Source organism: Microplitis mediator, chromosome 7 (genome assembly GCF_029852145.1).
Source record: "Microplitis mediator isolate UGA2020A chromosome 7, iyMicMedi2.1, whole genome shotgun sequence".
NCBI classification, from domain to species: Eukaryota; Metazoa; Arthropoda; class Insecta; order Hymenoptera; family Braconidae; genus Microplitis; species Microplitis mediator.
Window position 1 is genome coordinate 21,163,420 of NC_079975.1, and position 11,514 is coordinate 21,174,933.

Below are 11,514 nucleotides of genomic sequence, written 5' to 3' on the forward strand. Positions count from 1 at the left end.
ACAATACCCAACTTACCCCATCATCTTGATTTGAAATCACGTAACAAATAATATAATTTCAGCCAAAAAAAATTCCACATAATTATTTATATATATCATTAATTCTACGTAATATCCTTCGATTAAAATATCAGTCAATGCACTGTGCAAAAAAATGTCAAAATAATTTTTATAAATCTATTCATTAAAAACTCATTATCATTGTCATCTTAAAAAACCAGTAATTTGATTAACATCCACCTATTACACAACAGCTGATAATTACTAATTACCTGCCATTTTATTTTGTCTCAATAAAAAAAATCAGTGACAATAAATATTTTTTCCTACAAAATTTCTGTCTTTAAAATTCAAAAAAACTAATAAATTTATCACACAAACGAAAATTAACTCAGTAGAGAAAAAAAATGTACGTAAAAAATTCAAAAATATTTAAAAAAAAAACTAGTGTAATCAGTAATCATTGATGCTTGAACAGGTGGTCCTACGTAACAAAAGTACGTAGAGTAAAGTAGTATGTGGCCTGTAGTCTGTAGTGTGTAACCATCAACAGCCTTTAGTACACAATTGCGATTGCATTTTATTTAACGTTCAGGATTGTTAAGTACACAGACACTCGTCAACAATCCACTCGCAGTGTCACATCACTTTTCATTTATATATATACATATATATTTTTTTTATTCAATTCAATTCTCAACAAGTGTACAAGTATCCCATGTTCATATAATATAACAATATATACATCTATTTACTCTTCTTTTCACTGCATTGTCATGCTAAATAGTGATAAATTTATTTGATGAAAGTTGCAAAACAGTGACAGTGTTTAGTGTCATTCATATTAGTTTTTTTTTCTAGGACACTGATAACATTTTATATAATTTTTATCTATAATTATTTATTATTTATTCTTTAAGAACCGATACTAAAAATAATAATGTGTATTAACATTACCATTACCATGTGTAGAAATATAATAAAACGAGTGACCCAATTGTGTTCATCAGACAAACAAAGCTGTTTTACGTAAACGTTTTTTAGTTTACTTATTTAGGTTCTTTTTTTGTGCGTCAGTGGATGGGTAATGATGTAGAGGTGGAACTTTTGAGATTTTCCAGTTGACTTTTTTTTTTTTTAGTTTGTTAGATCACTCGATAGCTTACGGTTTAAAAATTTTTAAAAAGGTAAAAATATAAATTTTTTAGTTTAATAATAGTGACGATACACGTGTCATGAGTTATGTAATGAGAAATAGAGTTTAGCTGGGTATGAAGACGAGACAACATGGAATATAAGCTAATAAGTTATTGTGATTGTTGAAGTTTGCAAGTGAGATAAATAATAAAATAATAAAAAATATTGTTTAGTTGATTTAAAGTTTTTGTTCAAGTTTTGCTTGAGTGCACTCGAGAGAATTGTGAATAATATTTTTTTTTTTTTATATTTTTCTATATTTATTGAATAGACTTGAGGTAATGATGCGAAGGACACAGATACAGGTAGTTGTTATCATTCACCTGGTCATCGGTAGTATTACGGGTTAGTGCGATTTATTTAATTTATTGTGTAAAAAAGTTTTTATTACGTGACTATTACTGTTGATAATATTTTACGGACACGTGTTTGATAATTTTTTTGTGACAAATAAATTAAAATTTTTTTTTATAGAATTTGTTTACCGGAAAAAAAAATATCATACTGAAGTTAGCTGACATTTCATAAATTTTTGATTTATTTTAAAAATGATAAATTATAAAAAAAAATATTTAAAAAAATTGCACTTATAGTATTTTTAATGATGATAATATTCAGATCCCAGCAAATAAATAACAAAAAATGTTCAGGTTATTTAAGATCAGTAATTTATTTGATGTTTAAACCATATCAAAATCCGCAACGTTTCGTTGACAATTTCAACTTCATCAGGCGTCTATAAATTAATAAAATAACAAACCATAATTTACATGTCACATATACAAGTATAAAAATATGATACAAAAATATAAATTCTTAAATACATCAAGATTCTAATAAAATCATTAATAATAATTATTCAATTAATACCTTTGAAGAATTTTATGTAAACATTAAAGTTTAAACAAAATTACTGATCTTAAATAACCTGAACATTTTTTATTAAGTATTTTTAATTTTTAAAATGTGCATATTTTTATTTTTATTTTTTTTTCGTAATTTATGTATTGAAATAAAATCAAACTGTCAATTGTCCGTTAACTTCAGGATCATAAAATAATTCAGATTTATCAAAAAAAAAATACAAATTGCCGAACTGAAAAAATGAAAAATTTCGATTAAGAAAAAAAATTATTTAAGATCTAAATTATTTTTTTTCCTGGTAGGGATCTATATTTATTTGTAATTAAAATAGTTGAGATAGTACCCGTGTAAAAAAATTGTTGAAATAGCGTTGACTATTCTCAACTTCAAAACGTGACGCAATGACCAACTTTTGAACGTTTTTCAAATTTTTTTAAATTCAAGAGAAAAATCAATGAAATTTCTAATATTATTGAGAGATGCTAAAAAAAAACCTTCAGAAATAGTCAGAATTCAGCTTTTTCTGAACGCATTTTGCACTTAAAAAAAACATGAACCCTAGCACTTTTAGTTTAGAGTAAAAAAAGTTTACAAAAGAGTTTAAAAATGTTCATTTACGGTATGAAGTAAATTGTTTTTTTCTCTGTATTTTCAAAAGTTTAAAAAACGGTTTAAAAAAGTTTGTCATTGTGACACGTTTCGAAGCTTAGAATAGTCAACACTTTTTCACATTTTTTCAACGATTTTTTTTACATTAGTAATCAGTATGATGGATATTTAGTTATTCAAATTTTATATTTTGATTAAAATTGACGCGATGTTTTTTAATTTTTTAGTTGGAGAAAAATGTGAAAATTTAAGTTGGGAAAAAGTTGATGGCATGATGCCGGAAAATTATGTTGCTGGTGATGTACTTTATAGTGCTGCGGATAATGATGGAATTGTTACTGCATGTTTTGATAGGTATTTTTTTTTTTTTTATAAAAATAAAGTTTAATCTAGAGAAAAATGGGGCAAGTTGATTATACCGAGCAATGCGATTTTTTTGATCTCCTAATTTCGGTTTGTTCTAGTCCGACCTAATTTCGCTCAAGGATGCTTTGCAAAGTACAAATATATTTTTATATATAAAAGAGATTTTTGAAAATTTTTTCTAAAAATCATCGGAATCATATTTCATAGAATTTGTTATATTTTTTTTTTCAATCAGCAAAATATATAAACAAAAAATTCGAATAATTCATTTAAATTTTTCATGTCAACATTCGATAATTATTTAAATTTAAATATTACAAGAAAAGTGATTACGAGAACTGCTAATTTAAAATACAAATATTAGTACCGTAATAAAATTCGAACTAATTATCGTACATAAATAAACGCGTTTTAAATATACGTAATAATTTATACTCCGAGTAAATAATTTAAATAACATTTTACTTTATTTTTTAGATGTTTGAATGTTAATTGTACGTCATTTTATATTGATATTAATCAAAGTACATGTCTAAAAATAACAACAAATAGTGATAAATTTGAACCAGCGCCTACTTATACTTTTTATCATAAAATATGTCTAACAGGTATTTCATATATTTTTTATTTAAAAATTTACGGAACATTTTTATGAAAATAATTTAAAATACGGCTCAAATTAAGTTATTAACCTTAACCATAACAATTAAATGTAATAACAGTAATAATTATAATGAACGATAATTGATAATAAATAATTGTTAAAAATTAGTGCCAGCAGAATGTACTAAAGATAGAATATGGCAAGTCCAGAGGACCTTGGGAGAAATCCTAATTGATACAACGGTTAATTGGCTACCTGAAGTTATGACGAGAAGTAAATGTTATCAGAAATGCATTGCAGCAGGTAAAATTATAGATACGTATATTTTTTTAATTATTTATAATTTATTCATTCAAATGGAAGCTCAATAATAATAATAATTAGTCTATAATTTCAATAATATTTTCACTCAAGGACTATAAGTTGAATATGTAATTTAATTGGTAATTAGAATTTTATTTTATTTTTAAATATTTTTTTTTCAGGCTCTAGATGCAAGTCTGCACAATTTCGTGCGAGTGTTGATCTTGCAATTGGTGATGTACAGGGAATTTGTGCTCTTTTGACTATCGAAAGAGGTATCAGACCTCAATCATACCGCGCATCGCCATATCGTGATGAGTATTTGGAAATACAGTGCCATAAATTATGTAAGTTTATTTTTAATTAATAATTTAAGTTAAAAAAAGAAATTTTGATTTTTAGGCTTTGAAAATTTTAATTGAATTTTTTTTAATATTTTAATTTAATCAAATTCATAATCAATGGAAAAATTTCACGAAATATGTCATCTATATCAAAATTATGGAGCGATGTGGGCCATCCAAATTTTAAATCAGCTCTGAAAACTTTTGTCAAATTATGGAAAAATTAAATTTTTTAGCGGACTCATTTTACCCCATATTAAAAAATTTTTTGTTCTCACGTCATATCTATAAAATATTTGCTCCGCGACTTATGTAAAGTAAAATTAATTGAAAATAACTAGACCTCAAAAATTTTTGATAGCAGCCCATTTTGCCCCGCAATTAAAATTTTAATTTTTCTGTGCCTGAGTCATTTTGGCGCCTAAAAATTTATCTGAGGACTAAACGAAAATAGAGCTACACGGAGAGAAATTTATGGTAACCGTTCCTAATACGTTTATGAAATATCATCCCATACCGTAATGGTAATGCTTACTTGGAATTATGGGATATAGGCCCATACTTTCTGGGAAAAGTTCCCAAAAGCATGGGAATAATTCCTACAATTATGGTAACAGTTCCTATATCGCATGTGAAAGAATTATGGTAACCATTATCATAAAATTGTGGTAATCGTTCCCATTATACTATGGTAAACGTTAGTCTAATATTATGGTAATGGTTACCATATATTATGGTAATGGTTACCACAATATTATCGTAATGATTACTTTAATATTATAGTAATGATAACTATAATGTATATGGGTGCCGTTCCTATAACCAACATTTCAAAAAAACCGGTTACCATGCATTATGGGAATCATTCCCATAACATATTGTAATTGTTATCATAAATTTATCTCCGTGTAAAGAAAAATATTATTGATAATTTTTTAGTGGCCTATTTTACCCCTCTTTCAGTAATCTAATTATCCAATAATTTAGAAGTAAATTTTTTTTTTTACAGCAAATACTGATTATTGTTCATACGCTGACTTCAATAATGAAACATTGCCATACTCAGATTTAAAATTAATAAATTATGATGCTAAATTGGTAATGAATAAATAAATATATAAATTAATTATTATTAATTATTATTAATATTTAAAAAAATAACTAATTGATTAAATGTTAAGTGTGAAGAAAGATGCAATGAATCAAATGATGGATTTATTTGTCGTGGGTACACAGTTGATTACGCATCACAATATTCACCAGTTTGTTTACTACATTCATATGACACAATAACTGCTGGTGTCAGTTCACTAGTAAAAACTAAAAATGCAACTTACAGAGAACGTGAACCCTGTTTGAATCGTAATTTATTATTACTTTAATTATTCTTTATTTTTAAATCAATTGAAATAGAAAATTAAATTTTTTTATTTCTACTTTTCTAGTCAAAGTATCCTGTGGTAATACTAGTATAATAATTGAACTAGATACTCCGGAGCCATTTAACGGTAGATTATATGCCAGCGGTTACAGTGAAACTTGTAATGTACAAGGTACTGGTTCAAATAAAACGATACTTGAATTACGGATTCCTGATAAAAAAGAAATGGGAAACGGTAATATTGACTGTGGTATTTTACCAGCGTATGCTATAGAAGATAACAATCAGTAAGTTATCAACTTTGATTAATTAATAAAAAAAAATAATTTTAATTGACAATTTTTTTTTTATTAGAACGCGAGTCGCGGTTTGGGTGACGGTTGTCGTACAATTTAACGCGATTATTCAACGACTGGGTGATCAATCGGTACGCGTTGGTTGTACTCTAGATGATGAAGTACCGGGACCTAAAAATATAACGATCGGATCGGGATTTGATTTTTTGAATCCTAAGTAAGAATAATTTATTTGAATTTCGATTTTTTTACTGTTATGGTGGTGATTGATGATTTTTTTTTAAATAGCGCGGGATTGCCGCCGGTTGTGGGCACGATTTTTAATACGACGGTATCACCGATGGTGTCGATGAGAATTTTGGATGAAAATATGCAGGAAATTGTTTCTGCGGAATTGGGACAGAGACTTGTGTTGAAAATTGAAATGAATCCAGCGGATGGTAATTATACATTTTATAATTTTAGTCAGGGGACAAGACTTAAGATATTTTTGGAAAGAAAATTATTTTTGAGCTTTTTAGTCCAGTAAAGTAATTTTCAGGGAAAAAGAATATGATTATTGAGTAGCTGGTGAAATTCCGCATAAAATAAGTACCAACATCAGTATATTAGGAACAAGTTCAAAAATTCATTACAAAATGACTTTTTTTGAAATTAATTTTTTTTTTTTTATGTGGGGATGTGGGTACTCATTGCACTAGAAATTACAAGCACTGTAAGCTGAACAGCTTCATTTTTCGAAATTTTCGAAAAAAAATTTTTTTTTTTAATTCAAAATTTCTTATTTGTTTGTGGAGTGAAAATATTGATGTTGGTACTCAAACAAGAGAAAATTTTATGAAAAATTCAACTACACTGGTGATTTTTTTTTTTTAATTAAAAAAAAAATTTCAGGGCCTTATGATATGGCAGCAGGACACTTGGTAGCAAGCAGTACATCAGGTGATGCATCAATACTCCTACTAGATGAAATGGGATGTCCAACAGACGCTAAAATATTTCCCGGCATGTTCAAAGATCCAGCGAATAATAAATCGTTGCTCTCAACTTTCACAGCGTTCAAATTTCCCGACAGTTATCGCGTTAGATTTAACGTAATAGTGCGTTTCTGTTTAACCGAATGCACCCCTACAAAGTGTAGCGGTGACATTGTGTCCTACGGACGACGTAAAAGATCATCAGCAACAACAGCCGAAATAAATGAAATTGATTCCACGACAGATAATACTCTAGATGAATTACCGCTGGAGTCATCAATTATTGTACGCGATGCCGTCATTGCTGCCGATCCACTGCGTTCTGGGAAAAGCGATACTATTTTTTTCGCCGGCGAGCGTAAGTTTCATTAATTGCATTAATCATTAACACTTGCGCTGATTATTTCACACGATTGGTACCGATTTTGAAGACCGGAATATTAATTGAAATAATATGTTTATATTTTTAGAACCGATGGATGGATTACTGTGTGTCGATGCAGCATTGGCTTTGGGTTTACTCATATTTTGGTTAATTATACAAATAATTCTGACAATAACTTGTATTTACGTGTTAAGAAAGTATCGGAGAGTCGCTCGGAAAGCTGAAGAAGATCGCGCGGATATTTTGACGAGACATATGTACGGTATACATGGCGGTAATTTTGAAATTTCGCGGCGAGTACGTTGGGCCGACCACAATGGCTCTACAATTAGTTAATATTTATTTTTGTTTAATTATTTAAATTTGATAATTAATAATTATTAATTAGTGAAATTAATTTATAATGCCAAATTGATTAATGATAAATTTATATTTGAAATTTAATTAGTTTTAATTTAAAGTTGAGAACCAATCAAGATTTTTTTTAGTTATTTTTTTGTAGGAATTTTTTAAAAAAATATTATGTATGTTATTATTATTAATTATGTTGTATCCAAAGATTTGTATATTTAAAGTTATTAATAAAAAAAAAATATTTATAGTATGTTTTGTATAATTCAGTATTCATACTTGTGATTTTTGTTTGTCTGAGGTTCAAAATTCTGATAATAGAGAGGACCGATACTGTACGAAAAAAAAATGTCTATGTATTCTTATGAGGAGAGGCCCTTAACTTTATTTCTGTTGGGGATAACTCCGCACTGTATTAACATTTTTTGTTCATTATGATGTCCTCTAGCAGAAGAAACCCCAAGAAGTCCCAAGAAAAATTTATTTTTTGAGTAATCGACGTCAGGCAGACACGGACAGATGACACTGACCATGTCTTATTATGAAGAGTGGTCCGTAACTTTGCTCCTGTTGGGTATAAACCAGCACAATATCAACGTTTTTTGTTCATTGTGATGTATTTCAGTAGAGGAAACCCTAAAAAGTCCTGAGAAAAATTTATTTTTTGAGTTTCGATCCGTATGAGGATAAATGAAGATAAATTAGGATAGATGAGGATGATTATCTATGAAGAGTAGCCCGTAACTTTGCTCTTATTGGAAGTAACTCATCACAATATTAACATTTTTTGTTTATTATGATGTCCTCTAGTGGGAGAAACCATAAAAAGTCCATAGAAAAATTTTATTTTCGAGTTCAGACCGATATGAGAATGAATCAAGATGAGTGAGGATGACTGTGTCCATATCTTTCCGTGTAGAGGGGCCTGTAACTTTGCTTCTATTGGAAATAACCCATCACAATATAAACGTTTTTTGTTTATTATGATGTCCTCTAGTAGGAGAGACCATAGAAAGTCCTAAGAAAAATTTATTTTTCGAGTTCCGTATGAGAATAAATACAGATAAATTAGGATACATGAAGATGACTATCCATGAAAAGTAGGCCGTAATAACTGCTCCTGTTGGGAATAACCTATCATAATATTGACAATTTTTGTTCATTATGGTGTCCTCTAGTAGGAGAAACCCTAAAAAGACCCAGGAAAAATTTATTTTTCGAGTAATCGACGTCGAGAAAATAGGGGAAGATGACACTGATATGGATTTTCATTGAAATTGACCCGTAACTTTTGTTCTGTTGGGGATAATCTCACACAATAGGAATGTTTTTTATTCATTATGATGTTCTCTAGTAGGAGAAACCTAAAAAAATCGCGAGAAAAGATTTTTCTTCCACCTGTCACCCCGTATGGGCCCGGACAGAATATCATATTTTCAACACTCGCAAAATTTCTACTAGTTAATCAACCTGTCAGACTCTTATCAAGTTTCAAAAATCCTTCGGCTATGCTCCGTTACCCCCAAAAAAATTTCTCCATAAAATATTAAAATTTGTTCTTTTATTTCCGAGCAGCAACGCCTGCGCTCATGAACAAATTTAATAATTATAATTTTGTAACAATTATCAATCGTCAGTCGTAACCCCGCAGCTTATATGTGGAGTAGGTTCAATTTATTAGTCATAAATAAATCGTCCATAGCGATCTTTATTATTAAAAATAATAAATATAACAAAATTCCTTATATTTATTTACAGTAAGTGTTAAAAATAATTATAATAAAGCCTGTTGATTCTTAAAACTAATTAACCTAATTATTTGTAAATTTTAAATGTCTTAACCTCGAGCAGAACTTGTAGTACAAGGCCCATAGTAAGACAACGATACGTCTGGAATAAGAATTTATGTAATTTAAAATTTAATAAATATAAATAATAAATAAAATGAATATATTTATTATTAAATTACCTTTACCACATCTTCGTGCACATCCAAGTCGTCCGGGATTACTGTAAACAACACCATCATTGCCGCAAACTGGATTGAATTCCGATGTTGCCTAACATTTTTTAAAAATAATAATAAATTATCAGTAATTACTGAATGATGTTATTTAAATTTGTTGGCACTCTTGCAAAGCAGTGGGTAAATAAAAACGCTAAGAACCGGTTGGTTAATTGGCTGAGGCGCCCGAAGACTATTAGTCATTTAAACAAAAAAAAAATGATAATTATTCAACGTATGATGAAAATAGAGAAACATTATTAATCATGTGTGCTGATGAGGATGATAGAGTGCTTCTAAAAAATAAAAAAAAATTTTTTTACTAATAGTTGTTTACTAACAAGACAGTTTTGCGTGCACGTGGTCATAGCAGGAGACATTGTCGTTGATACAGACGATGGTGAATTTGTTGACGTCACTGGTCGTGGTGGACGCACATTATTTATGTCATTGAAATTTGGATTCGTACGATCCGCTGGTCCATCGAATGAAAATCCGTCAACTGGGTACAAGTCTTCGTAGTCATTTTGCTTTTTTTTAATAAATTTAGTAGTTTATTATTTTTAATCATTTGAATTTTTTACAAAAAAAAATTTACTACTCACTTGTGGGCGGGCTTCGATTGTTAGTAACCCAGCCAACATTAATGCGATAACTAAAAAAAATTTTTACATAATTAATTTTTTTTTTAATTTTTCCCGGGCGAAAAAAAAATAGAACACTCGTAATTTAAATTAAATAGAGTCGCTACTAATTTATTTGAAATTGGTAACAAGATTTTCACTTTTACAAAATAAGTTTTTTTAGGTAATTATATATGTAGAAATTAGTTACAGTTAGTAATCAAAAATTTACTTACCCAAATTCAAATTTAATTTATAAAACACCATTTTCATTTAGTATAATGTATTTAAATATTTTATTTAATCAAAAGTTGCTCTCAATAAACGATCTGCACGAGTTGAATGATCAACTGACATTGAGCCTGTATCATCTGAGGTTTATATATACATATATATAAAAATGGTATTTACCGCAGACTCACGCGAAAGCGATCGAGGTAAAATTAAAAGAAAAAAAAAAGGCGATTCTTGTGATTCTCCTTGGGCAGTTTACTAATGGGACTTATATATACATATATATATATACATATAAATTCGTCATGACGTGGTTAAGCGACATCAGTATTTATCATGTTAATATAAATTATTTTCCTCGAAACATACGTCATATATGGTATTTTTTTCGCAAGTAATTCTAGTCAATACTCTATGATTTTATTTATGCAATACTAGACAAACAAAAAATGTATATGATAATAATTAAACGAGAAAAAAAATATATGTATTGACAAGTTTGAGTCACTTAAAAATATGTTGCTTGTAATGGAATGAAATTTATTTTGATGCTCTATAATTTAATTCTAATTAGTTTAGTGATTTGTAGAAATATATGAAAGAATTAAGTATATATTGAGGATTAATAAATATGACACATTAAAATTTTTATTACAAAGTATGTAATGAATTTCGAAGTACTTGCAAAGCGGAAAATCCCTTTTTGATGGAGCGCGAGACTCGGTTTGTCATGTTACATTTTTTTTTTTATTGTTTTGGTCGGAGTGGGATACAGAGCCGGAGGGAAAAATTCAAGCCGTAGCTTGGAAAGGGGAAGTAAATAAAATATATGAGGAGTGGCTTTATATTAATGATAGAGGAATGTATAATTAGGGAAATCCCCGAGTTTTTGTGGGAAAATACGTGAGTAATTTTAAATGCCGAGTGATAGTTTTATACTATGGTTATTATTATATTTTTTATTAATGGTTATTG

General features: G+C 28.5%; 2 protein-coding genes across 2 annotated transcripts; one reads left to right on the top strand and one right to left on the bottom strand.

The window, feature by feature from the left end:
* Positions 1 to 575: 575 nt before the first annotated feature.
* LOC130670887 (uncharacterized) lies at positions 576 to 7,848 on the top strand. The gene is made up of 12 exons (XM_057474495.1): positions 576 to 1,542; positions 2,898 to 3,024; positions 3,514 to 3,644; positions 3,809 to 3,943; positions 4,126 to 4,290; positions 5,297 to 5,385; positions 5,469 to 5,649; positions 5,733 to 5,955; positions 6,023 to 6,181; positions 6,253 to 6,404; positions 6,859 to 7,299; positions 7,412 to 7,848. Exons 1-12 carry the CDS (start codon positions 1,479 to 1,481, stop codon positions 7,660 to 7,662), a joined length of 2,118 nt encoding a protein of 705 aa, XP_057330478.1. The 5' UTR covers positions 576 to 1,478; the 3' UTR covers positions 7,663 to 7,848.
* Positions 7,849 to 9,371: 1,523 nt separating this feature from the next.
* LOC130670901 (uncharacterized) lies at positions 9,372 to 10,699 on the bottom strand. Its single transcript, XM_057474517.1, has 5 exons — positions 10,542 to 10,699; positions 10,288 to 10,337; positions 10,024 to 10,212; positions 9,647 to 9,737; positions 9,372 to 9,567 (listed from the first exon to the last, which is right to left on the bottom strand). Exons 1-5 carry the CDS (start codon positions 10,576 to 10,578, stop codon positions 9,515 to 9,517), a joined length of 420 nt encoding a protein of 139 aa, XP_057330500.1. The 5' UTR covers positions 10,579 to 10,699; the 3' UTR covers positions 9,372 to 9,514.
* Positions 10,700 to 11,514: the final 815 nt, after the last annotated feature.